Source organism: Xiphias gladius, chromosome 24 (genome assembly GCF_016859285.1).
Source record: "Xiphias gladius isolate SHS-SW01 ecotype Sanya breed wild chromosome 24, ASM1685928v1, whole genome shotgun sequence".
Lineage (NCBI taxonomy): Eukaryota > Metazoa > Chordata > Actinopteri > Istiophoriformes > Xiphiidae > Xiphias > Xiphias gladius.
In genome coordinates, this window is record NC_053423.1 from 23,511,447 (window position 1) to 23,538,659 (window position 27,213).

General features: G+C 46.2%; 1 protein-coding gene across 1 annotated transcript in view; it reads left to right on the forward strand.

Annotated features, from left to right (window-relative positions):
• LOC120786380 (chloride channel protein 1-like) overlaps nucleotides 1-27,213 on the forward strand; it is a 37,010-nt gene that overhangs the window by 4,803 nt on the left and 4,994 nt on the right. Inside the window, exons 2-21 of the mRNA XM_040121826.1 lie at nucleotides 5,218-5,521; nucleotides 5,607-5,738; nucleotides 6,152-6,280; nucleotides 6,967-7,100; nucleotides 7,272-7,349; nucleotides 7,507-7,585; nucleotides 7,931-8,056; nucleotides 8,567-8,651; nucleotides 9,323-9,424; nucleotides 9,892-9,976; nucleotides 12,104-12,259; nucleotides 17,651-17,720; nucleotides 18,849-18,959; nucleotides 20,159-20,372; nucleotides 20,691-20,824; nucleotides 21,129-21,220; nucleotides 22,184-22,276; nucleotides 22,596-22,683; nucleotides 24,291-24,373; nucleotides 26,194-26,238. Coding sequence (XP_039977760.1) covers nucleotides 5,218-5,521; nucleotides 5,607-5,738; nucleotides 6,152-6,280; nucleotides 6,967-7,100; nucleotides 7,272-7,349; nucleotides 7,507-7,585; nucleotides 7,931-8,056; nucleotides 8,567-8,651; nucleotides 9,323-9,424; nucleotides 9,892-9,976; nucleotides 12,104-12,259; nucleotides 17,651-17,720; nucleotides 18,849-18,959; nucleotides 20,159-20,372; nucleotides 20,691-20,824; nucleotides 21,129-21,220; nucleotides 22,184-22,276; nucleotides 22,596-22,683; nucleotides 24,291-24,373; nucleotides 26,194-26,238 — 2,340 coding nt within the window. The remainder of the gene's footprint in view (nucleotides 1-5,217; nucleotides 5,522-5,606; nucleotides 5,739-6,151; nucleotides 6,281-6,966; nucleotides 7,101-7,271; nucleotides 7,350-7,506; nucleotides 7,586-7,930; nucleotides 8,057-8,566; nucleotides 8,652-9,322; nucleotides 9,425-9,891; nucleotides 9,977-12,103; nucleotides 12,260-17,650; nucleotides 17,721-18,848; nucleotides 18,960-20,158; nucleotides 20,373-20,690; nucleotides 20,825-21,128; nucleotides 21,221-22,183; nucleotides 22,277-22,595; nucleotides 22,684-24,290; nucleotides 24,374-26,193; nucleotides 26,239-27,213) is intronic.

Consider the following 27,213-nt stretch of genomic DNA (forward strand, 5'->3'; position numbering starts at 1 on the left):
GGATAATCAACATTCAATGAACTCGCGTCTGTTTTTGTACGTCCTATACATTACACATGTGTTACGCAGTGACTAGAAACTACGGACTATGAATTTTGCACGATATTTAAATTAACTTCCGTTCTCACAATGTGGCTCTTTGCTTTTGGGTCAAGATCACTCAGAGGCGAAGGGCAAAGCCAGGTCTCGACACGAGAATTCAGAGTTACGGAGATGAACAAATGACACAGTTGTTTGATTTTAAAAGTAAAAGAAGACACGGTTGCTTACGTTGTATAATATCTACAAAAATGTTACAGGATACAGCGTAGCCTTTAACAGTAGCAGGCAATGCTGTTACCAAGGGTTGACATTTGTTCCCCCTTCATTACATGTATGTACCTACCGTATTTTATTTTGATTGTTTTTTGTGAGAACTGGAGTTTGACAGTGAGTGCATTTTTGTAGAGTTTCGTCTCATCAAATGCCTGTTTGAGGGTTAAGACACTTGTTCGGAGTAACTCAGCCCTTCCCCCTTACAGTTTGTTATCAGTAAACTTAACGGAGGAGGATTCCCGTTCGATCCGTCCATTCTCGAGTCGGTATTGCAGGTCACACGTGGGTCGCACAAATTTCCATTGCTCTGGCAACAGTAGGGCTATGTGGTGTGAAACTCCAGAAGAATTAAAAGAAAATGTGGCCTTATTTTATGTAGGATAGTCAGCCAAGAAACCGAACCAGAAACCAAATAGTCTGCCGGCCTTGATGCTGCGTCTGTTGTGCTTTATGCACTTGTTGTATTTTGGTTTGGTCGTGTGCCAGTCTGCGCTCCGGCCTCCTGGGGGTAGGGTGCATGGTGGAGGGTTGGTAGACATGAACAATAGTAATCACCTTGCTTGCTGTAACTGATGTGGGTATCTGGCACTTCTGTTTTTTTTCCTCTCCTTTGTCTTGTTTTTTTTTTTTTTCTGCGAGGAGAGCATGTGACTTTGAGGACTGTATGAAAGACCAAGTAAGACAATTATCCACTAAATGCGGTTCTTTTGCTTGGAAAAATGTATATCTCCAAGTTATGTTTTCATTCAAGTCGTTGGGCATTTTCGAGTTTATCAACTAGATTTTCAAAAAGCAAAGACATCATTATAACAATGACCACCTAGACAATCTCAGTTCAGTCCCTCTGTAACCGAAATGTTTTGACTAGGGCTGGGTATCAAGCCTCAATACTTTCTTGGCGCCCACCGAAATGTGTCCAAAATACTGTATGTCGGCCTGAGTCTCTCTAAAACTAAAAAGTACCGGAAGCTGCCGTTGAATGTCTGGTTAGATGCATAATCTTTTTCTTCAGGCACAATTCCAATATGGCGGCTTGTAATTTGACAGTTTTTAAGAGGTTTGGCTTTGGTTTTGTAGAATAAATATGTTTATATTTTCTCCAAGGAAAATACCAACAAAAAAAAAATCGCCTCCGTGTTGGTGCGAGACACTGAAGCCAGGGGCCACGTTCTGTACCCGAGGCTCCAATAGGTATAATGTATGTCTGGGATGTGTTGTTTGCAAATCAGAAACTGTTACTGAAAACCGGCAGATACATTCAGCCAAAACAGGGGGAAATCAGATGTTGGGAGTAACTTTATCAGTTTATATTTCCTGTCCATAAGTCCCCGAGTCCTTGAGGGAGGGGGGACAGCTGAAAGGTCGCAGAGACAGAGAGTAAAAGAGAGAGCGAGACATGGGAAAAATGGAGGAATATGATGAGGCATTGAAAGGTACACTGATGGTGAGAGAGAGGGAGAGAGGTGTGGGAAGCGTAATGAGGTATATTGGATCACAGCGATACTAAATTTAGCCCAGAGTTGTGTTTCACCGGCGAAGAGAGAGAGGGAAAGAAAGGAAGCGGAGTAGAGGGCAACGAAAGAAGGGGGTAAAGGAGTACAAGTGATTAGTGCAGAGTCGAGTTTCACCACTTCAGAGGGAAAACAGGAAGGAGAGGTGGAAAGAGGTAAGGAGGGGTGGGGGGGCCAATGAGTTTCCGACAACATAACACGCTGGTGCTCGGAGGTCTTCCTGTCCTGGGCTGCATAGTAGTGAACAGCTGATCGCATTTCCAGACACACAGCCCGTGTGTGCCAACCACGGCAAACCGAGATGTTCAATTTACGTGGTTTTGGAGAAATGACTGCGTTGCCACTTTCATCACAGTGACCGGTTGACAATAAACCGGATCAGCTGACCCCCGCTTTGTTTGTTATAAACATATCTGGTTTCACCTTTGCTAACCTTTCTACAGACTGCATCTGTGCAATCTATTTATTACAGCTCCTGGGGTTATACATATAACAAGTATGTTACTGACCATATTAACTGAAACGTTGTTGTGTTCAGGGCGTGAAAAACAACCCCAGATCCCACTGGGAAAACTTTGTACCGTTGGACACCGGACGATTTCCATACAAATGGAAAAGGGCACCCAGAAATCGACCCATGTGAACAGTAAATACGAGAACAAATACTTTATCAAAGTTTAACCTCAGTATTAGAACGATGCTGAATTAACAACCTACGCTGGAGCAACAACATTTCTTTTTCCCGGTCGTCACACATTTAGTCACAGCGTGTGCGCGGTCAGCCCTCCGATGGACTCCTGTGGGATGGAGTTAGATGTGTTCGCTCAGGCACTTTGACCGAGCTGCCAAGCGTATAGAGCTGTCACTTCTTCCAAAAACCCACTTTGAGTACATTTTTTGAACTAAGCCGAGCGCACGTAGTCTAATCCTAAACTGCGTTTGACCGCCCCCGCTGGAGTACAGGGCGTCACCTGTTGCTCTTACACACTGTGAATTTTGAGCTTGGACGTTCCTTTTTGATCTGGAGAAGTGATGAAGCCGGTAAGAGGACCCTGGGATGATTTTGCCGCATACATTTTACAGATCCTGAGATCACATCTTTAGAGATAATTTATGATTCATGTATTTTTTCCGTATGTTCGAACTGTAGTTCTAGTTTCGGTGAAAAAGTGACAGCCCTAAAAGCATCTAATGAGAGCCAAAGCCGTGGAGTAACGCCCCTGCAGACAGGAGCTTCCGGGAGGAATCTGTGGCGAGAAAACCTTCTTAGAATGACTTTTTGAAGCCTCTTGTGCGCTTTATTTTGAAGATGAGCACTTCCTCCTAGTGTAGATGTGTCTCACCCCAGTTTACTGTTGCTTAGATCAGCGCGACAATATAGTGGGTTTCACATTTAACATTAAACACACCGAGTCATCCGTGGCGTCTGTTGTGCGACTTCGTATTTGTGTGCTGGCATTCAGTCACAGCGCACCGTGCATTATCGCTCCTCAAGTTTCACTGTGCATTGACTGGCATCCCTGCTCACGCATCACCCCCCAGTACCTTATCAGCGTGTGTGTGTGTGTGTGTGTGTGTGTGTGTGTGTGTGTGTGTGCGTGTGTGTGCGTGTGTGTGCGTGTGTGTGCGTGTGTGTGCGTGTGTGTAAATCCATCCATCCATCAATCTGTCCATGACCCTACTAAATTAGAAGCTGTTGAAAGGTTACTGCACCGTCAGCAGCAGACACAACTTGCCAGCCTGTCACTTATATTCCTGGAGTGCTATTGTTTGCTGTTGATGTACCAAGCATATACAGACAAATTGGAAAAAAAAACCCCCCAAAAAAACTGAAGAAATGAGTGGAGAAGCGTAGTAAAGGCAGATTTCTCCGCTCAGGGCTCGAGGGGTCACTGAGGGGTTTGGTGAGTATGGAAAATTATGGGAATCGTGGCCTTCGCAGTCACCAGATCTCATCCCCGTTGAACAGCAACAGGAGACTTTGGACCGACGTGTTAGACGGCGCTCTGCACCGCCATCATCAAAACACCAAATGAAGGAATGTCAATTGGAAGAAAGGTGTCTCGTCCCTTCGGTAGATTTCCATTTCAATGCCGAGGAGCGCTGAAGCTGTTGTGACGGCACATGGTGGCCCAACACCTTACGATGTTGACTTTCGTTCATTTGTCACCCGTCTCTCTCTCAATATATATATTTATATATATATGATCCCCAGTTGAATAGTTGTAGTACTGTGTTCAAATATGACACAATACCTGAGTGGTGTTGATCAATATATACTTTCTGATTGTCATTCTGAGTAGTGAAAATGAGGAAAAGGGAATAGGGAGCATAGCCGGAACATAAATGGAATCGATATGTTTTTCGTGGACTTTTGTGACGTTGGTGACCTCTGGTGTCCCCATGTAGTGTTGTTTCAGTTGTCAAGGTGGACTTTCCCACTCAAAGGAATCTGCATGAAATTGCACCGTAAAACCGTGAAGCCATTTTTCCATGGTGAAGCTAGTAAACTGTCCGGTTACTGTTTTGTCAAAGAGAAAAAAACAGAAGAAGTGAAAGTCATCCTTTCATCAAGCTAACTATTCTACAGCTAGTGAATTTTACAGGAATAGAATTTCCTTCCTTTAGGTAACTACAGTAGGTAGAAAATGACACCTCACATTAAACACGTCAGTTTCACTACGTGTCTTGTCTCGTGTTTTCTAAACTAAACCAACAAATCCTGTTGAGCAGCAAGTGGTAAAAATACTCAGCAGCTTCCGGGTGTGAAAAAACATGACACAGTGAACCCATGAACACCACCTCAGCACCTAGAAAGCGCGTTTCATTGCATTTTTCATCCTTGAATACTTTTTTGTTTGGAAGAGATAAGAGATGGCTTTTTAGAAGTTTGTTATGATAGGGAGCTACGGAAATGTCTTTATTCATAATGGAAAAAGAAAGCATACGCTCTATAGTGGGCTCACGTTGGAAGTGTTTCAGACTTCTTGTGTTACAGGGAAAGGACAAAACGGATGAAGGAGGGCATCTCCTACTGAGGTATTTGTGTTAGTGAGAGAGGGAGGGGGTGAGAGAGATGAGAATCAATCTCTTCCCCAGATGTCCCAGGCAGCGTTCGCCGAGTCTGTCTGGAGGAGATAAATCTAGAGGCAGAGCCCATGTTTCCGCTTCCATTGGAGCTGTTTGGGTCAACACGTGGTCCTGTCTATTTTTAAAAAGGACCCTTCTCTGCCAGAGTGCCAAAAGGAGAGTACTGTCACACTCAGCATTCTCACCTGCTCAGGAACTACCTGTATTTGTTCCTGTCTGATGAATGGATGCTGGGTATTCATATCATTTGTTGTCTTCTGTAGTAATTGATTAACGGGTCGTTTTACTGATTGATTGACAGCTCTATGGGGAGTACCAAGAGCACCAAGGAGCCTCCGGCAGACGGGAGGCCACACGCCTGCTGACTGAGAGACAGATCAAGAAACATGGCGACCATCGCTGCAGCCACGGGAGGACGCGGCACGGGAATGGCCGTCGCGGCCAAAACGGATACCACAGTCGCCAAGGACATCAGCACAGCTATCACGGCAGGCAAAGGAACAGGCGTCAGTCCAACATGGAAACAGAGGCTTCTGATGAGCAAACAGCTGAACCCGACCTCACATCCTCTATGAAGAAGAACCGCTCCTACTCCAAGTGCAGAGGTGAGCAGCACTGACGAAAGATTAAAAAGTGGAGTAAATAGACAGATGCTTTGTTACTTTTGTGAGCTTCCCTGGTTTTTGCCAGACTGCATAGCACGGGTGCAGCGATTCCTTGTGACCAAGCTGGGAGAAGACTGGATCTTCCTGATCCTGCTGGGCATCACGATGGCCCTGGTGAGCTGGACAATGGACTACGCCAGCGCAAAGAGCCTGCAAGGTAGGACTGCATATCCCGGTGTATTCTGATGGCAAAAGCCATCAAAAGAAAGTCAGCAGTAGTGGACAAAAATGGTCAGATGGGTGGGTGGGTAGATGGGTGGGATGGGTAGATGGGTGGGTGGGTAGATGGGTGGGTGGGTAGGTGGGTGGGTGGGTGGATGGATGGATAGACTTTATTGATCCTGTGAGGGGAATTGTCAATTAAGACAGCCTTTCTCTCTCCCTCTCTCAATTTTCCTTAATGCTTTTCTCTCCTCCCACAACCCTTCATTGCGCTTTCCCCTCTTTTTTTCTCCTTTCATCTGTCCATCCCATTCGGTTCTTATGCCACTTTCCTTTCCTTCTATCTACTTTCCTCCACACCTTTCATCTCTCTCGTCCCTTTCCTCCCCCCCATTCATCCTCCTTCAGCCTATAAATGGATTCATGGGGAGCTGAGGGGGAACATCCCCCTGCAGTACCTGGCCTGGGTTTCTTATCCCCTGATGTTCATCCTGTTCTCCTCGCTCTTCTGTCATCTGGTTTCTCCTCAAGCTATCGGTCTGTACCCCCTTCCCCCTCGTGTTTACGTTCTCAAGCTTCTCTGTTCCCTGCCTGTAGTCTCTTGCGGAGGTTTTCAGAATAATGACTTTCAGGTGTGATCCAGTGCATGTGAAAATTGGGGGACTTAATAAGGGATATTTTAAGAAAGCCATGGACGTCTTAATTTTACAGACTGGTTTGGCATCACTGTGGCACAGGGGGGCCGAGAGTCTGCAGGTTTGCTCTTCTCACAAACCAACCAAAGAACAAGAGGATCCACCTTCTTCTCTGCTAACCAGTGGCATCAGATGCTGTAATATGTGACTGGAGGGAAACTGTGCAGAGCCTCAGCCCCCCCATGGTGCTAAATTACCCACGGCAGCTTTACAATGGTAGAGAAGAATGTTTTCCAAATTGTGTCATTCCCTTTCTAGTATAAGGTGGCTCTTTTTTTAAGCTGTTTTTCTTCACAGCAAGAACAAACGGTTTGGGAATTACAGCAGAAAAATCATCGACAGACCAGGAAGCTTAGAGATTTACGGTTATGCAAGTGCTTTGAATCAGATAGATCCTGCATCCGCTTCCAGTTTTTTTTTTTTTTAACATGGCTCCCTCAGGCTCCACACCAGTATTTTCCTATAATTTGAATACCCCCCCCCCCCTTTTTCGGCTCTAAACAAAGTGCATCTCACCCTCTGTCCCAGGTTCCGGTATCCCCGAGTTGAAGACCATCCTGAGAGGTGTGGTGCTAAAGGAATATCTGACTCTCAAGGCCTTTGTTGCTAAAGTCATCGGCCTGACTGCTGCCCTGGGTAGCGGCATGCCTGTAGGCAAGGAGGTGAGTGAACCCACATAAAGCTGGGCCGTTCGGGTTTTTTTACATGGATCTTTTTTTTTCACGTAGTCTATTGAATCAGCATCTTTGGTGTTCTGTGGTGTAGACGTTGGTCTTGTACCCTGTACACACTACTGCTTAATAACGTATGACATGAACTCCTCCTCCACTCAGGGCCCGTTTGTTCACATTGCCAGTATCTGTGCTGCAGTTCTCAGCAGGTTCATGTCCATCTTTTCTGGAGTTTATCAGGTGAGTCGATGTCAGGAACCATTTTCATTTACATTCAACTTTTACGCGTGATTGTAAAAACAAAACAAAAATCCTGCATGAGATTTATCTCATTGATATGTCCTTTTCCCATTCCCTCCATCCGTCCTCGTCGTCCTCCTGCTCTCTGGATCAGTAGAATCCATACTGTTATACAGACATCTTAACAGTGGGCTGCGCTGTTGGGGTGGGCTGCTGCTTTGGGACTCCACTTGGAGGTATACAAGACTTTTCCCTTTCCTGTTCCGCTCTGCTTTTTGACTGGAATGCATGTAAGATGGTCATGCCTCTGCGTTGGGTACTTAGGTATCTCACCAGCCCCAAACCATGCAGTGCATCCTATGGTTTTATGAAACGGATTCTCATTTGAAAGCTGTCCTCAATAGAAACTGAAAAAATTGGGAGTTCTTGTGAAGAATCAAAATAGCTTGGAATTTTCATTCACTTGTGCGGTTTAAAGTATCTCCTTACTATCGGGATTTTTGCATGTAGCTTTCTTTAGATGTGGCTTGTTGTCAGTTCCTGACCGATAGATTACCGGCTGAAATTTCTTTTTCCACTAGGTGTGCTCTTCAGTATAGAGGTAACATCCACGTACTTTGCTGTGAGGAACTACTGGAGAGGATACTTCGCTGCCACATTCAGCGCCTTCATATTCAGAGTGTTATCCGTGTTTAACAAAGACGCAGGTACGGATGGGAGAGAGAGTATTTATCTAAGATATTGACAGCCATTGGAAATTTCTTATATTTCTGTGAGACACTGGACATTATTATGTCATTTTCTTTTTTTAAAACATGAGCTCCCTCAATATCCATCACCAAGTCAACTGTAATACCTTTTTATGTACTGTGGGCAGATCATGCATTTTCCACTAGATGGTGTCCTCCTCCACCGTGTAGCCACACAGCGACTTAATGACTGACTCAGGTTACTGGAGTGTCCCATAAAAATATTAAATATATTTCAAGACAAACCAAAAAATATCTTTCTATCATTTCACAGTACACAATTTTTATTTTATTTTTTTACCTGTACCTTTAAAAAAAAAAAAAAAAAAAATGAACAGCAGCTGCTGCTGTAAAGAAAATCACTATTTTTGAGATGCTTAAAAGGTCACCAACACGTGTCCCGTGTTTAGATCACTATAAGGATGGACCGTAGGAATTTCACCTCCTCATCTTCTCTTCGTTTTTCAGTAACCATCACTGCTCTGTTCAGGACAAACTTTAGGATGGATTTCCCTTTTGACCTGCAGGAGTTGCCAGCGTTCGCCATCATCGGGTGAGCGACCGGAGAAACGAGACAGAAACATACATACATACATATATATATAAAATACAACATATATGAAAAAATGATGCCACATATGGCAGCATTTTTGTGCGCGCGCACGTCTGCACTGTGCCTTTCCTAACTTCCTAATGAAGGCGTCCTAATGGAAGACGTGGAGGTTAATAAGTCCGGCTTTATGCAAATGTAGCATTTGGGACATGGAGAATCCAATTTATTAGTTTACCATTTAGCTCAGGGGAGGAAAGAGAGAGACATCAAACACAGGTGACCCCCTTCGTTTGATGTCTCATCGCCAAACCGGGCCTCATATCTCAAATCTGTCGCTGACTACAACGTGAGAGGTTTTCATTCCAAAAGGAAATATCCCCCATATGTAAACACACACACCTTGCAGCTCGCATGACGGTGAGACCGGCTGTTGTATTCCAGTGAAGTAAATCTGAAGGATTTTATTCATGATTTAGCTGTTTGTAGAGTAATAGAAATAAACGACACATTTTAAGTTCTCTCTCATGTTTGTTGATGTTGTTTTTTAACACGCAGTGTTAACCTTACCCTGTCACTTTGTGGCCTTTGATTGGGAACGCATCGGAAGGTCGTCACAGCTGAATAGAGGACTTCGTTTGGCCAATGTGAGGTTTATTTGTTTGCTTGTGCAGGATTTCCTGTGGGTTCCTGGGGGCGTTCTTCGTCTATCTCAACAGAGTGGTGGTGCTGTTCATGAGACGGCCCAATGCTATGACCCGCTTCCTGACCAAACAGTGAGTCTCGTGGGCCAGACGTTGCCAATGTTTGCAAAAATGTCTCAAGGCTAGGAGTATTATGGTAGGGGAATAATGTATGGAATTTCTCATTTATGAATTATCCTTGAATGCTTACATTTTAGCACAGTTATTATTCATTGCATAACATAGGAATAACACAAAATGACACAAAATTAACATGGTTTGTTTACAGTTTGTGCTTAAGACTCAATGTTTATTCAGCCTGCTTCAGGTCATGTTCAGTGCTGTTTTAATTGTTGTCCTATCAATCTGAGCTCATAGGCTTACACACTGTCTTTGCAGTAAGCAGGAGTATATATATCTGTCGATTACATTTTTGTCCCTACTCCTTATGGCCCAGGTGTTTTGTTGCTTGTTGTAACACATCGTTATACCGAGGATTCGAACAATTTTGGATAATTCTTCAGGTCGACTTTCCTTTTCCTCTCTGTATTCCCTCCCAGTCGGCTGCTGTTTCCTGCTGTGGTAACGCTGGTCATCGCCACCTTGACCTTCCCACCGGGGTTCGGACAGTTCATGGCAGGAGAGGTCAGAGTTCCAATCTTTTTTCCTCCCTCTCGCGTAGACGAAGGAGAACTCGGGACGTTCAGGTTCTGTTTGTACCTGCACGTCGTGCTGACGGCACCAGAGAGCTAACAAACAATAACCAGCAGCAAATACCAACCCAACGAGGCAAACAACTGTGACTAATTTACATGTATTAATAGTCCACCAGGCAAGATTACACCTGTGTCAAAACAACACAGAACAAAGGTTTGGTATCCAGTAGCCATCTACAGACCATGATGTGTCATAACCCAAAAGCAAAGTCTGAACAGCAGGGATGGAGCGTTGTGTCCGGAGAAGGCTGGGCTCACCAACCGCCTCTTAGATCTCTCGTCTCTTTGGTTTTCCTTTTGTATAAAGCACCATCACAGACCAGACTTGATAAAGACGGGCCTGCTGTTTTCCCCTCACTGATGCTACATCACAGGGTTTTGGGGGGTTTTGAAGTTCAGAGTTTTCAAGCTGTGACCTTTTTTTTTTACTGCCACGCGGCGCCGCCGGCAGAAGCGCTCACGTCTGGTACCTTTAGGGGGGACGCACGGCGACAAACTCCGGTCAGGCTTCGGGGTTGGTATTTGCGCCGTTGGGATGAATTCGCTTAACTGTGTAAGAAGCGCAGAGGGAATTCCAGTCGCTCAGCTGAAGGCTCGGACGGCCATGCATCAACCACCCACCCACGCAGAGCTACCAGCTCATCGTCGTGCGTTTCACAGACACTCAAAATAGACCTCTTAGTGTGAACCAGGTGTACGCTTTGTGCATGCGTATCGCTCCGTCTGCATGTGTCAGGCGGCGACACCTTAACGGTTTTTTGTGCCCTCAGTGGAGATCTTTCACACCCTCATTGTCTCACACCTTTTCATCAAACGCACAGCATCGTTTTAAAACATCAGGGACTGAAGTGGTGTCTAAATTTATATCATTTGGCTTTAGAAAATAGAAATCTTGGTGCACAATGGAGCCTCTGTATCTGACAGAAAAAAAAAAGTGTATTTTTAGCTTTTGGGGAATGAAATCCTTCCATTCCAACTTGATAGCACGGTGCATAGTGACAGAAGAGGCAGCGCAGCGAGAGGAGATTAAATGCTACATGGGTTGTGAACCAGGCGTAAATCCACAACTTCAAAAAGGCACCGGAAAGCCTATTATCGCATCCAGCTCTGTCAAGGCCCTCAGCAGCCTTTCACAGAGCAGATCCTCGACATTTCCCCCCGCACACCAAGCGATGGTTGTCAGGGCCCCGGTTCAGCCCCAACTCAAGCAGGAAGTACAAAAGTGGAGAGATCGAAGCGACGTCGGTGTTGTCCTTCCCCCGTAGCGGCGTTATACAGATGCGGGAGGCGCTGCACTTTGTGCCCCTGAGCAAATTCAGAGTCATCTATGCAAATGTGGAGCCAAATGTTTGAAGTGAATTAGTCATTCGTGAGTCATGGAAAGAGAATGAGTCATTGGACACGGCCACCCGTACCCGTCTGCTTCCAGCTTTCTGGATGACTTCCTGCCTGTTTATCCCACTTGACTTTCTTCCTCTTTTCACTTTTTCTGTCTTTATCTTCTCTCCTCTTCCCTCGCTTTCTTATCCGTTTTTCCTCCTTGTTGCTTGTCCTCCCTTCGTTAAATCTCCGTCCTCTTCACCCTCTTGTCATTCTTCTCTCTTTGGCTCTTTCTCCCCACTTCTCATCACCCCCACGCGTCCTCTCAAACCCCTGCCTTTTCTCTCTTCTTCTCCTCCTTCCACTCACTGGCTCTTTCTCCCTGTCTCGACTATTTCACCTTTCCACCCTTTCACCACCTCTTTACTCCCTTTCTCTCTCCCTTCTTCTTTCTATTTCCCCTCCCCTCTTTTCTGCCTGTCTCCCCCTCTTTATCTTTCTTCTACTCCCCTCTCTCCCCCTTTGCTACTTCTCTTACCATTCTTTTCCTCTCCTCCACCCTCCCTTTCTCGCTGTCTGGCCGTCACTCTTTGATTGCTTCCAATCTCTCCTCCACCCCCTCGGTGCCTCTCTTCTCACCCCCTCTTGCCCACCCCGCTCACACCCTCATCTTCCCTCCTTCATCCATCTTCCCCACTGCTTTTCCTCCCTTTCTCCCCTCTCCTCGCTTCTCCAGCTGATGCCCAGGGAGTGCATCAACTCTTTGTTCGATAACTTTACGTGGACAAAGATTTCGGGATCTCCTCCTCCGGTTGGTCTGGGCCGCTCCGCCGCCTGGCTGCACCCTGATGTCAGCGTGTTCCTAATCCTGCTGCTGTTCTTCCTCATGAAGGTCTGTGGCTGCTGGTAAATGTGTGTGTGTGTGTGTGTCTGGGTGTGTTTGCACGCAATGGGTGTTTGTACGCAGGTCAAGTGTGTTTTATTGCTTGTTTGTGTGTTCCTGAGCAGGTGTGTCTGTGTGCAAATGTGTGCTTGGACGATGCATATGCCCGTCTGTCCATACTGTATGTGTGTGAGTCTGCAGGTGTGAGACCGAATGTGACCGTGCGAGCGGCCCGGTCTCCACCTGACGTCAGCATTTTCGTCATCATCCCCCTCTTTTTGATGAGGGACATGTGCTGTGGGTCACTCTTGTTGTGTCTTTGTGACGGGGACATCTGTGTGTGTGTGTGTGTGTGTGTGTGTGTGTGTGTGTGTGTGTGTGTGTGTGTGTGTCTGTATGTGTGTGCATGTCTGTGTGTGTGTGTGTGCCTTTGTCCTTTTACTTTTTTCCTGTCCAAGGTCAACGGTGCTGGAAAGCTGCCAGCAGTTCTAGCTTTCTTACGTTTTCTTTAAAGAAGCTGCACATATGCAGTTGCACGTACGTACACGCGCACACGCACGCACACACACACACACACACACACACACACACACACACACACACACACACACACACACACACACAAACCCTGGAGATTTACCATTCTCGCTATCCTCTCAGTTGTTTACTTTAATATTTTATGTGCATAGACATGCACGTAAATCCGGTCTAGGTGCTGGCTTGCCAGTGAATCAGCAGAAAGTTGGTGAAACAGTCTGTAAAGTCTGTAAAAAAATTGAAAATAAAAAAATCCCACAGAGCGCAATCAGGTGGACAAATGATCACTAACACTCCGTGAGCAACCCAAATAAACTTTGATGACCAAATCACAATAACAAGGCAGCTACAAAGACCAAGATGAGGATGATAAGCGGCATGTGTCATTTAGACGAATATGTGAATCTTCAAAGGGAGTATCTGCGGTGGCTGTGAAATGCAAATCACAGCCACAAATGGGAAGAAACAACAACTAGTTCTCACAAAACACAAGGGAAAAGCAGAAACCAAGACCCCCGAAGCAGAAAACACAAAAACATTAAGGTCTCCCGGAAAAGGTAGGTACCTGCTGTCGACAAGGATCGCCGCCGATTGGACGGAAGCGCTGTCGTTCTTTGAACAGGAAGGAAAGGCTGCTTTCCCTACCGACCGTTCCACGTTTGCCATTTTCAGAGATTATTTTGACGATCACCCCGTGTGTGTGCCCTGTATGAATTTTTGTTGTGTTTTCCCATTTGTCGTTGTGATTTGCACTTCACGGCCACTGTAGATATCAGGCAACTGACGGGGGCTCGAGGACGCCAGGAAGTGTGGTGGTGCTTGTGTGGCATCAATTACAAAAACTGCCAGGGAACAATCTAAGACAACTAGTCCCACGCAAGTTGACGCTCACTGACAAGTACTGATGCATTAAACTGGGGCACTGAAGATAAAGACCCATAGCCTGACAGTTGCCTGTTGGCTTTGTACAGAAACAGCTGTCTGGTGGGAGTCATAAGGGTTTACACAGGCATCGCATAGTCACGTAGTGTCCAAGGCCGTTTCTTAGGACCAACCTGAAGTGCAGAAATTGCTCCTGCCCATAAAAATTAATGAGTCGTGTCATTAACATCCAGACAATGTCAGAGTAGAGGACTTAGCAGCAGCCAGACTGGATCAGAATAGAGCTGCGAATAATTACACCCAATCCAAAATCTGAACAGACCCAAAAAGGGAAAGGGAGAGAGGGAGGGAGCACCGACCCCGACCTCGGCTGCAGCACGATGCGCCGTCCATTAATGAGCAGCAGTGGTCAAAAGTAAGTAGAAATGCGTATGATTTCTCGTGCTCTACCGACTGCTTCGAAAAATATCTTTCTCTGGTGATGATTATAGCACACGAGTTCGCTCGGGTGACCTCAGGTATTGTACGTTTAGACAAAGCGGACGCAAGGCCTGCAGACACTCGTAAACTGAATATACTTTGGTCTTGGATATTAGGAACTGAGTGGACCAGTGGAGATCCTCACGCCACAGCCTCGTTCTGTATATCTAACCATTTCCATGTCTAATACAAACCACTGCAAACAGTTCCATACGTAAGTATAACAGGAGAAGAAAGGCCGAGGTATCTCCAAACCCAATAGATAATCCCTTTGCTTATTCCTCGTGTACCTAAATTGTGCTTACGTACTTGAGTACTTGATACTGTAGAATTTTTCACTAAAATCATTCAGTGAAGCGATAGTGAACGACGGGTCCAAAAACAGAATGGAAGTAGCTGTAAAACCCCCAAACTAAAGCTAGCGGTTGGACTCGGGTCTGTTTCGAAGGCGAAGATTAGCCCCCCTTGTGTTCAGCCCCATGATATTCGTTTTTCTGTCAACCTTCCGTTTAGAAATGGTGTGACCTGGGCCTCAGAGTTTCAATGTTTATCGTGTATAAAAAAAACCGAAAACACACAGACAGACACAGTTCACTCTCTAAATACTCTGAGTCCTGATCCGTGCACAGTCTGTCGGCTGCTGCAGAAAACGGCACCAAGCTGTTGCTGCCTCCTGTTTGGTGAAAATCTGCGGCTTCTCAACAGCTCAGGAAGAAGTGGGAAACTCTGAAAACACCGAACTTTCTCTGTAAATACAAAACCAAACTTCTCAGGCTCAGGTCACTTGGCACAAAGTTCTTATGATATTTTGACCCCCAGCCGTGTTAGATCGGCCAGTGTTGACAGGTTGCGAGTTTTCTGCCCAGTAAAACTACCGAGGAGCTGGGTTTGAACTGTCCCTCCTTCTGCAACGCTCCTCTACCTCAACCAGGTTTCGTCCTGGGACTTGACCTAACCGGTCTAAAGCCTACACCTTAAACACCAGAAACCCCTGTCGATTCACTCTGACGTGCAGAGAAATGAAAATGCAATAGAGAAACGCCTCGTGGAATGAACGCACCCTTTTAGAGTCAACCTCAGTCTAATTTTATGTGTTTAATTATTTTTATTTTGCACTGTCTAAAGTCAAATTAGGCAGTAATGCCGTACAAGTAATCCCCTCAACAGGATATGAGAGCCTGTCGCTCAGCGTCATACACTGCATTGGTTTAGTCATGGTGCTGCTCAGTTCAGCAGAACGGCTCTATAGTGAGAACTTAATTCAACCAAAACTGAGAGCAGCTGGCTGGTAAAACTCCTCTCTCTCTCTCACACACACACACACACACCTGTGTTTTCCTGCTTTTCTGTTGCCTTCTGCTGCTGTCAGCCTTTTCCCTATTACACCCTCAAACACACTCTCTGGATCTGCATCCCCCAGCTGTGTTTATGCTTCTGTCGGCCCCTGTTTCCCTTTCTCCCTTTTTTCCTACCCATGTTCAGACTTCCTCTCTTCGTCTGCATTTCTCGTCCACCTGAAAAGCAAACCTGAGGAATGTCAAGTTAAGAACGGTACAATTGTAGTGAGGCAGCGTAGCTAAAAATATGATGATATGAATCTGGTCCATTTGCAGCCAGAATATACTGTAATCTGTCCTCCAACTGGAAGAAAATGTACGTGCACATTTCAATCTTGGAGAAAATGAAAGAGAATGACATTGAGAGTGGTTTATTTCCAAGGAGGATAGTTTGCAAACAGAGTTTGCAAACAGAAAAAAGAAAAAAACTACCTGCCAGCTCGGGGGCGCTGACACGCAAGATTCGGTGGAGGCGATGTTGTGCGATTAGCTCGCTTCCAGAGTCGGGACTCAGCTTGAAGCTTTAAGAGAAGCATAGGAAGACGGGCAGGAGAGCTCATTCTTGACCTCGGAAGTAGTAGTTAAGATTATTTTCTCAAACGGCTTAGCAGGAGATTTTCAAAACTCCCACACAGTTCGTCCTCTATATGGTGGAAGTTTTTCTTATGTTTACACTGCCCAGCTTTCAAACAGATGTTCGTGTCAGAGATATAACTGTCTCGCTCTCTCTCAAAAGGGCAGTCGTATTTCCTCCCTTTATTTTCTAATGCTTGTGTGTGTGTGTGTGTGTGTGTGTGTGTGTGTGTGTGTGTGCGTGACGTGTTTCTGCACGATTGTGTTCGGTTGTCGGGATTAAAAGAGGGAAAGGAAGACAGCGAGCGCAGTCCCCGCGCTCATCAGGATAGCAGCCACCCTGTGAGAGACGCGCTAATGAGTTTTTATCTTGTACCACAGTAATTAAGTTCTCAAACGATGATGACAAACGATGTATAGAACAGTAGTCTGGACGGTTAAAATGGTTACGTAGTCATTCCCACCAGTCTCTTCAAAATCACAATGAAAAAGCCCAGCGTGCGGTGTGTTTGAAAGGAAAGGAACCCCCCCCCTTGCGCACACACACACACGGACGCACACACACGCACACACACAGACACACACACACACGGACGCACACACACGCACACACACAGACACAAACACACACACAGAGACACACCAAAACTCCAGAGCTTGTATAAAGGTAATCATTATCGCTGATGAGCTGCCGAGCCGGGAACAAAGCGTATCATTATGCGAGCTATTTAGAAGTTACGTTCTGATGAATACACAGATTGTTTGGAGACAAACAGTGCGAGCGACATCTGAAGGGTGAGTTTAGCTTTAATTTACCGAACGGCGTTCACCGTTTTCATCCACTCAGTCCCGCACGGTCACGCATCCAGCTCGGCTACAGCACCATGCAGCTTCACCGGAGCAGCTGTTGATTAAGTGCCTTGCTCAAGGACACCCGAGGGTGACTGGGTTCCCTCCCTCACCACTCACACAGGCACACGCACACACATTTTTCCAGCTTCTCCACGTGTGTAACTCATCAAGCCGTGACCACATAGGAGCATTTTTTTTTGGTTTGTTTTTCCTCCCACTCTAATACAGACGCGGAGACGACGAGGGGCTCAAAAGGGCGCAGGCACTTTACATCACTCCTGTTGCTGCGCAGCACCACAGCTTGGAAGGGATCTAATTAGTGTTAGGAGGGTAACCTGTAACAACGAAGGACGTATCGTTGAAAATGAAAACAGGAAACAGGAAAATAGCTGCTGACCTGTTTATAATTTTTCTCGTTTTTTTTTTTCTTTATTTCTTTTCCGTAACCATTCGACTTGTTCAGCTTATCAAACTGAGAACGGTGAAACCGGTGAAATGTTAAGTTGAGGCGCGAACTCCAGCTGCAGTAACACGACATGTCGCAAGACACGTGGCTTGGTCCCGGAAAACGTGTGACTCGAACCCGTCTCGCTGGCCTACGTTCAGACGCCGTCCACGGGTGGTTTCCAACACTGGAGCCCGCTCTGCCGTGGAAGCGAACCCCGCCGTTGCTCATTTGTCACCATTTCTGCATTTCCCTGTCTGAGTGTTGTCGCACGTTTGGTTTGTCGTCCTGCAGTTCTGGATGTCTGCAGTGGCCACCACCATGCCCATTCCGTCTGGAGCCTTCATGCCTGTCTTCATACTGGGTGAGTAAACACACCAGTAGCCTCTAGCCTGCGAGATGTTGGCTCAAATGATTTCTTTTTTTAGTTATTTTTTTTATTTTTGGATGGCGGATCTACTTGATCCGACATGCTGCCTAAACTTCAATTAGAAAACGTTTCTTTCCCCCTTATTCGGTTAGTTACGTCTGAGCGGGCTGGTTTTTATGTTCCACAAGCCCATTAATTTTCATGCTAGATATCAGTGTCTCATTATTCAGATCAACATTTGAGGGCTCAGTGTTTACTTGCGGTGGTTTGCAGTTCATCTCTTGTTTGTGTATTGTGAAGCGTTTGGAGCACGACCTTTACCAGTGGTTCGCTTTAAAATATTCATCATTACAAGCCGTAAACAATGAATAAATTCAGCCCCAGAGCTGGTAGGTCACACGTGTGTGTGTGTGTGTGTGTGTGTGTGTGTGTTCCTCGATGGCTTTTTAAAACGTGGCCTTTTGCACCGTCATGCGCTGCAGTTGCGGAAGGCAGCAAACTTTTTAAATGAGACCAATACAGGAGCGTCCTGGAAAAGAACGAGAGCACCAGAGTTGCAGTTACAGGTGTTTCTCTGGCAGCAGTGATGTTCTTGCCTTTATTAATCATATCCAGTGACTCGTTATTAGTCAGTTTGATGAATGTGAAGGGGTTTCGGGGGTTTCCTGCGCGCCGTCTAATGAAGGCCAAATTAGACAGATACCCACGGTATGAAATGAAGCAGCAAACCAGTAGATGGGGAGTAGCATTTGTGAACATGCCTCTTGGCTCCTTGGTGCAAATGGGATGCTGTTTTCTGTCTGTCCTCATCTTCTCTGGCATCTTCGTCTGAACCGAAGAGGATAATCAGGTTGGGTAGTGATTTCTTTCCTCGGCCTCTTCGCCATCTGCTGTCGCTACAAACACACTGATGACTTTTTTCTTTTTCGCTCTGGTGACATGCGTTTAGACAGTGAGAGACAGTTTTACTTGTTTTTTTTCGTTTTCATTATTCATACAGACGTCTCAGGATTAATGCGACCACTATTCAGTGACGGTAAAATGACACCTAGTGAGCTGGGTTATCTTTGACGCTGTGTTTGCCCGAATGTAACTCCTGGCGTTTCTCTTCTCCTGGTGTAGGAGCCTCGTTTGGCCGGCTGGTGGGGGAGATCATGGCCACCCTGTTTCCCCATGGGATTGTGTTTGATGGCATCCTTTACCGCATCATCCCCGGAGGGTACGCTGTCATTGGTTAGTCTCCCTTTCCTCCTCTGAGCGACCCCTCCCCCCTTAGTTTCATCACATTTGGTCTCCAACTGCAACTTTTGTTCTCCTCCCTCCAACCTCCAAATATGACAGGCTGATGACAGGACTAACATGCAGGGGCAACTAGCAAACACGTGACAGGATGTAATGTAATCAAGGCACATCCTCTCAAAAATACATTATTTAATCAGCACAAATAACCAATCAATCAATATTGCATATTTTAAGAAATGGTACCGCTGAAGCCTTACTGTCAAGCTGTCCGCCTCCCCCCTTCTCACCGCTCCTCCTCCTCCCTGTCCTCCTCTTTCTCCTCCTTAACTGTCAACCTCCTGCGCCTTCAACTTGCCAGCAGTGGTCAGGATGCCCTCCTCCTTCCCTCCTGTCACTTCTCTCATCTTCTTTCTCCTCCAACTTCTCCCCCTCTCCTGTCACCCTCGCTGGCCCTGCAGCTGTCACTCGTTGTCAAGTTGCCCCCCCCTCCCCCTCCTAATCTTCCTCATCTCCCTCCCCTTCTTTGTCATCCTCTCCGTCCTCTTCCTCCTCTCCATCAGGGCATGTGGTCGCTTTGCTCTGACAGTTAAATGTCACCGTGGGTTCCCTCTCCTCGGCCGCTGACCCAGAAACGTGGCCTTCTTTCAGTCCCCCCCCACTGCCCTGCAGAGCCCATCCCTCCTCTCCTCTCTACCTCGATCCTTCCCTCCCGTTTCTTTCCCTGGTTTGATTGAGCTTTTCCTACCTCTCCTTGTTGTCTTTCTCTCTCGAATACTTTCCTTTGATCTCGGTTTGCTACCTGTCACTTTTCACCTGCCTTCTTTTTGATCTACTTTTTCTTCCGAACCCGTTCATGAAATTTTTGTTTCCCTTTTGCTCTCGGTGTTTTTGCCCTCACCCCTCATTCATTCTCTTCATCCTCCTCTCCCTCCGACGCATCGTGTTTGATTCTCCTTTTTCTTATTTCTCTCTTTCATATTCATCTCCAGTACCTCATTTATTTTTTCTGCCCATTACCTATCTCCATCCCTTCTTCCCGCCCTCCCACCCCTGCCACCTGTCTCCGTCCCTGACCTCTTCTGCCTTCTCATCATTTCTCAATCCTCTCATCCCTCCCTCCTGTGTCCACCGCCCGCTTTCCCTTTACCCTGCCCCCCTCCCCTCATCTTCCCATCCCATGTCTCTGACAGGAGCGGCAGCGTTGACCGGCGCAGTGACTCACACGGTGTCCACAGCGGTCATATGCTTTGAGCTGACAGGCCAGATCTCCCACATCCTGCCCATGATGGTGGCAGTAATCCTGGCCAACATGGTGGCCCAGGGCCTGCAGCCCTCCCTGTACGACTCCATCATCCAGGTCAAGAAGCTGCCGTACCTCCCGGAGCTCGGCTTTGGACACATGAGGTGCATGCTGATTTCACACACCAGATGTTTCAGCGTGGGGGAATAATAAGGTCCTCCCCTGCCGTGTGGTTGCCGAGTGAATTTACAGGACATGGCTTCCTTGTATTGCTTTTGCATCTCTATAACCTCACTCTGATGTTCTGCATGAATGCAACAAGCAAAGAAAGGTGTCTTTTGACTCTGCAGCTGTGGGCAGACAGAAGTAAGTGGGCTGAGAGGATCGGGGAATCTTAAAGACTCACAGGTGTGGTGTCCGACTCGAAGTTGAAGCATGTCGTTGTGCCTCCTGTTAATGCTGTTTCTGTGCCTTTCCCGCAGCCAATACAACATCTTTGTAGGGGACATCATGGTGAGGAAGGTGAACTTTATATCGTCTCAGTCCACCTACAGAGAAGTCAAACTCCTGCTGGATTCCTCTTCACTCAAATCAATCCCGCTGGTCGACTCCAAAGGTAGAGGAGCTGGTTGTGTGTTTAGTCTTAACAGCTGCCATCAAACAAAAGGGAAAGAAAAAAGGGAATTTTTCATTTTGTCAGCTCTGGTCCAATTTGTATCGTTTCCGCTATCACCTACACACTGAGCTACTCGGGGCCAAATATCAGCATCTGTGAGAAGACGTTTAACCTACTTGATGTTGTGACGAATGTGAAGAGCATTTTAGTCGAAGCGCCAATGAAATCGCTAAAATGAGCTTGGTGGTTCAGCCACGGTTGAACTGTGCACGGCAGTCCGAGTAACTTTTCCACCCGCTTCCAGAGTCCATGATCCTCCTGGGCAGCGTCGACCGGTTGGAGCTGCTGGCTCTCTGTGATTGGTGGTTGTCACCAGAGAGGAGGCTCCTCATGCAGGTGAGGACCAGTCTATTTTTCGGTTGCTGTTGAATGTCTTAGTCAAGGACTCTTAGGACATGTAGGAAAGTCCTTTCCATCATTAACCCTCACGGTGACGGCTTTGCTTCCTGCCAGATTTGCTGCCACATGCTTAACACTGATTACAGGTTTCGTTTCTTTCCTTGTGTGAGGCAACGGAGAGCCTTGATGTAATTCTGGCACTGTGGGCTATGGAATACTTTCTGTGTGCAGACATTCACAAGGACACGATACCTGAAGAAAAAGACTGTTACACTTCATATAAATTTTATAAAAACTCAGACTTCTACTCATGTGTAAATGCAGATTACATCCTGTGAGGTGATTTGGTTTAGATCTTGCACTTTGCACTTTGCTTCATACAACAGATGTGCAGCCATGTTATATGAAGACGGGTATGCAGACGGAAAAATAACTGTTAATGCAATAACTAGCTCCCATTTTTACCCGAATAGCCAAACAGGTAATGTTTACGTGATGATTAAGTCACTAAATCAGGCTGCTTGGGTGCCGCTTGTTTTCAGCGCAGGCTGTTTTTTGCACGTTTCCATGGACCTTGGACCTGGTTGAAGACCATATGTTTATAATTTTGTGTTAGCAAACGTTTTCTGCGAGATCTAATGCTTTGGTGGCATGAAGAGCACGGATACACGCAGGCTGGTACTGCTCGACGTGGAACTGGCTTTTTTTTATTTTAGTATCCACACCGGCCAGGAAAGTCAGACTGTCATATACTGGGTTTCTCTTAAAGTCCAGAAGGAAAAACATCAGATCTCCGTGTAAAGTTTGCTGACGGGTGTTCGAGCTTAGTGAGGTGACACAACTAAAAATGAAGCGCCGGTGTTGAACACACTGTCGTAGTTCGGATTCTACGCTGAATTCAATTCTGATGCTGTGACAACACCGGTCTATATTGATCTCTTTGCCTGGATTTGGATCCAGGGCGACAGCCTAGCGGAGGAGAACCAGTCACAGAAACACAGCTGGGAGTCCTTCGCCTTCGTCGATGAGGAGGAAGAGGAGGACGGGGAGAAGGTGAGCCTCTTAATTTGTTACCTCTGGTTTCCAACCATCAGTGTTTTGTTTGATGTACAATATGTTTTACTCTAGCTTTATTTCGTTTTTACTGCCGGCCGCCATCGTTGTTGTTGCTGGGACGTCTCCATCTGTCTCAGTTTTAATACAGAAACTTAGTTTGCTGAAAACGACACGGTTTGCATTCATTTCACCCTGAACCACTCTTGTCCCATCTTGGAATAAAGTGCCATTTTATTATCCAGTACCTTTTGACCATTTGTTTTGAAGGTTCTTAATAAATAACGTTTACTCAGTTACATCTAGTTGTTGTCTGCAGGGCAGTCCAGGACAGGAGGAGAGGAACGGCCCCCTGCCTCCTCCGAAACCCCAGGAGCCTTCCTCGAACCACACTGCTCCTGTTCCCGGTGAGCTGAGAGGACTTCATATTTCTGACTACATTTTACAGTACAGCTTTACATTTTGTTTGTTGTTTCGTTTTTTCATTTCTAAACTTCGGTGGACGTGTAACAGTCTTACAGCATCCCTGAAATATCTTTTGCGACTGCTGCTTCTGGGAGAATTAATAAATGGAATTAGCGGAGTCTCAGTAGAACAAGCAAGCAAAGGATAAAGACTTCACTTTTTATAATAACCACGTTTTACCTGAAAAGGTGCGAACAATGTGACCATGTGCGAGGGATCCATCGTAGCGATGAACCTACAGAGAATCATCAGCTGAATCTGCAGCTCCCCTCGGCTTCACAGAGCTTTACACTGAGTTTCAGCTCACGGTTTATCTTTCCAGACGCAACTTTACTGTTCTGGTTCACTCTCACTTTTTCCAGCCACAGCGGGCAGCTGTTTTCAAAAGCCACTGTCCACTTCCTGCTCGGCAGCAGAACAGCAGACAGACGCAGCCAGAGACCAGCTGGTGAACATTGCGGAGCATTTAGCGGCTAAAGAGCCAGAGATTTCCCTCAGGGGAAGAAGAGCAGATAACAGAGAGTGGTTACTGGACTTAGATTCATCAGGTGGACACGAACGCCACTCGCAATGAATGACAATGTTGTCATTCAGTTCACCGTATCATCTCACATGTTGACGATATGTCAGTGAAAACGCGTTATCGCGGGCTAGTTGAGGGGAACGGAAAACCGCTCTGCGTGACCGGACGTTTTTTAGTCCCAGTACCCATCACCACTACGCTTTGGGAGGTTCAGTTCACGGTGAAAGGCATCCTGCCACACCTCCACTATTGGGGGCCATATGTGTGAACGGGGGATGTGAAGAAGACTATCAACATGAAGAGCAATTCAAGATGCAAAAATATTCAAAAATTTGCTTCTGCAAATGTTTTATAAGGAAGAAAATGCATAAAACATATTTATTAGGCTTCAGGTACACGCACAGTACATTTGGGGAGAAAGACCAAATGGAAAGACAACTGTTTGTCTGTCTGCGTTTAACTGTAACCTGTTTAGCCAACTCTCCCCTCAACACAGCGTACAGGGGTAAAAACCGGTAACTTCCTGATGCTAATAGCCAAGAAGGATTCCCACACAGTCAGCCGTTCCCTGCAGCTACCCAGATGTCCTCCCAACCCTTAAGCTCACTCAATAAAAAGTTCAAACTCTTTATTTTCTTAATTTGACAGCCTCTCGCACTGTTTACTTGTCTCTGCCCTCAACAGATGTCAAACGAGGTGAATTAATAACCCTGCAACCCTAACAGGAGCGAGGGAAGGTTTGACAGCCGCGTCCACTGCAAGTAACCAGATGGTGTTTGTTTCTGCGCGTGCGCGTGTTGTGGCAACGTAAAGTCCTCAACATCCCGCCACGCACAACTACAGACAGTCTCCCAGTGAAACGGTATCCAGGCAACCGCATTGAGGAGTTGCTCGGGTTGCCACGGTCTCTCGATGGCCCCGTTTGCACTTTAATCTCTCCGAAAGGTTCTGGTCTTTGAAAAATGTTGCGTCAGTATCATTTATCGACCTTCACCCAGTGCGTCTCCCTCTTCGCCTCTCCCACAGAAAAAGGTCCTCTGCAGTCTGTGAGGGACACACTCTGGAATCTCTTCGCCGCTAAGAGCAGACAGACGGAGGGCCAGTCACAGGTGTGTGTGTGTGTGTGTGTGTGTGTGTGTGTACGGCATTCTTATTGCATGTCTTTCCATCCCTGAGCATACGTTTGTGAACGCATCTACAACTGCTGCAATAAACTTTGCATTAACCTTGTGTGTGTCATGTTATTAATCTTGTCCACTTACATCTTTGTGTGTGTCGGCGTTTCTTCGTATTTTTGTGTCTTCGTAAACCTCTGTGCCGCCGCCGCCGCCGCCAAACAAACACACACACACACACACACACACACACACACACACACACACACACACACACACACACACAGTGCAAGAAAGCTTTTGATTGTGCACCAGAGGTAGAAAGCAAACCGCGTCCCCACACTGGCGCTGATAGGATATAAATATTTATTCATGATTTTTTCGCAGGGTGAACTTATCATTACGGGGTCTGCTTGCTATTCAGGCAGACACGCACTTATCTGATTGACAGAGGCACATGAATACACATGAATACTGCTGCCTTGTCCTCAGTCAAACTCCCTGGAGCCGAGCATCTTTCTTTCAACCTTGTCTCATCCAGAAATGGGGAGAGCGGAGACCGGAGGTAGAGTTGTTATTCAGCTTGGTGGTGAGCCCGGCTCACAGGGAAAGCGATACATGTCATCTGCTTACACAAACAGGAATGAAAACCAGATTGAAAATAAGCATATGCTCATTGGCTTGCAAGATCAGAATTTGATTTCTGTTGTGCCCGCCGCTGTGGCTTGCGAATTAGCAGTCGGATTCTCCGTTATGTTTTTCGGATTGAATCCTATTCCTGCGCGGGGGATTGTTCTTACGGCAGCGAGGCCGCGATTCTACGGCCTTGAATATCAAATGGATGCGCCACCAGCAATCAAGCCAAACCGTCGGTTGAAATCTGGCCGTGAATCAGGTGTTTGTCCGCTTTACAGCCACTGATGACAGGTAACCAAACGCTGACCTTTAGAATATTACCTGGCTGGAGTAAGAGTGTCAGCGCCTTGGTAAATCTTGCATTAGTGTAATTGCTGCGGTTGCAGTAGAGATGATTTGTGCAGGTGAGAAAAAAGTGAATAAGAGAACTTGTAAAAATCCCAACCCCTTCATTCGATTTCAGTGCGTTTCGCTTGACGTAGAATCCTCGCTGCTGCTGCGCTCTGTCCACAGGTCGACGTGATTTTTGTTGCCGCAGCCACAGAAGCGGCCGACGTGCCTGGACGGCGAGGGAATGGATGAGGGGAAGCATCGCTGATCAATTTCAGTTTCACAAAACAGGTCGCGGCAGGTGCGGATCTCACCTGCTGCATCCAGGTCACTCACAAAGCTGCTGGATGCGCTGTGGGAGTGAGAGATGAAGAGAGGAAACTGGGTGACAGCAACCTGATTACAAAAAAAAAAACAATGCGTCACTGCAACTTCTCACCCTTGTTGTGAAAGAGACACAAACCCAATATGAGATATTTCTAGATTAAATAGAGTATTTTTAAGAGTAAAACAAGTACTTATCGTATCTGTTCACCTGTTGATTTTGCTTGTAATATTCAAGCTATCTTTTATACCTTGGAACATATTATACAGAAAAATACATAAATGCAGAAACAGAATTTGAATGATCAGATTGTGTAAGTGAGCTGAGGTTCTGTGACAAAGGAGTCGAGGAGGAGGAAACAGATTGCACTTTGAGCTGCGTTCCCTTTGCTCCCTGCATGTGAGATTCAGAGAAGGTTCTCCAAGCCCGGTTCCGAGGGACGGAAGTGACAGAGGGTGTTTTTTACGAAATCATTCGCGCACACGTCTCATCTCTCGTCTGTCTCTTTCTTCTCTGTCCCTAGGAGCCCTGTCCTCCTCCCCTGTCAGACACAATGACGCCGGAAGAGGTATGGCAAGTAACCAAGTTAGAAATACTTTCTGCCGAAGAAATACTCCTCATAAAAAAAAAAGGAACCAGACCAGACCTTCATAACAAGGTCTGGTCTGTATTTTTCGATGCTGCGAGCGCCACAATCAAAATTCCTTCCAACGTCCGTTGCGCTGGGGTGGCGGCGAAACTCTCACATTTGGAGGGAATATAAAAACACACAGATTTGAGGAACTAGATACAGGAAGACGTACGGTACATTTGCGCCGAACTGACTCTGAAAAAAAATTAACTAAAATCAGGGCCCGTATTTATCAAACTGCTGAAAGTACGGTTCTGGACGTGAGTGAAGGATAAAAGTAAAAATACTTCGCTTTTAATCCAGGTTGGGAGCAGAAGACCGCAGCAGGGGAACAGACCTGAGGACGCCTCTGTCCTGCGTCTGACATCAATCGTAGTAATAACAGCAATCAGCGTCGAAGTATCTTCACCATCGGCACGTGTGGCACGAAGGTCTCCCTCTACCTCCAGCGGAGTGTCTCTCGGCAGAATTTTGTTTCCATTTCCGACACTTTCCTGTTACTTCATCCACATGCATAGACAGTATTTATACATTTATAAATATAAATCCAATCTATTTTTAAATATATTAGTTTCTTGTAAATCTGCAATGCTAAATATTCCCAGATATTTTGAGATTTTCACACACATAAAATGAACTTTAAAAAAATCGCAACTCTGTTGTTGTTGCTGTTATTGTTCTTGCGAAATGACACGCCACCGAGTAAACTGTAAACAGGTGTAGGGCCAATGTACATCTGTGATTGGCTATTCTCTGACCACACGAGGGAATTATCACGCCATCACTCGAGAGTCGCTCCTAAAAGTGACGTTCACACTTTGCTCTAATCGGGAGCGAGTCACCTGATGGATGCGTCTTATTGCTCACACTCAGGAAAGAGCCTTTTTTTTGAATTCTTAGAGGTTTGATAGA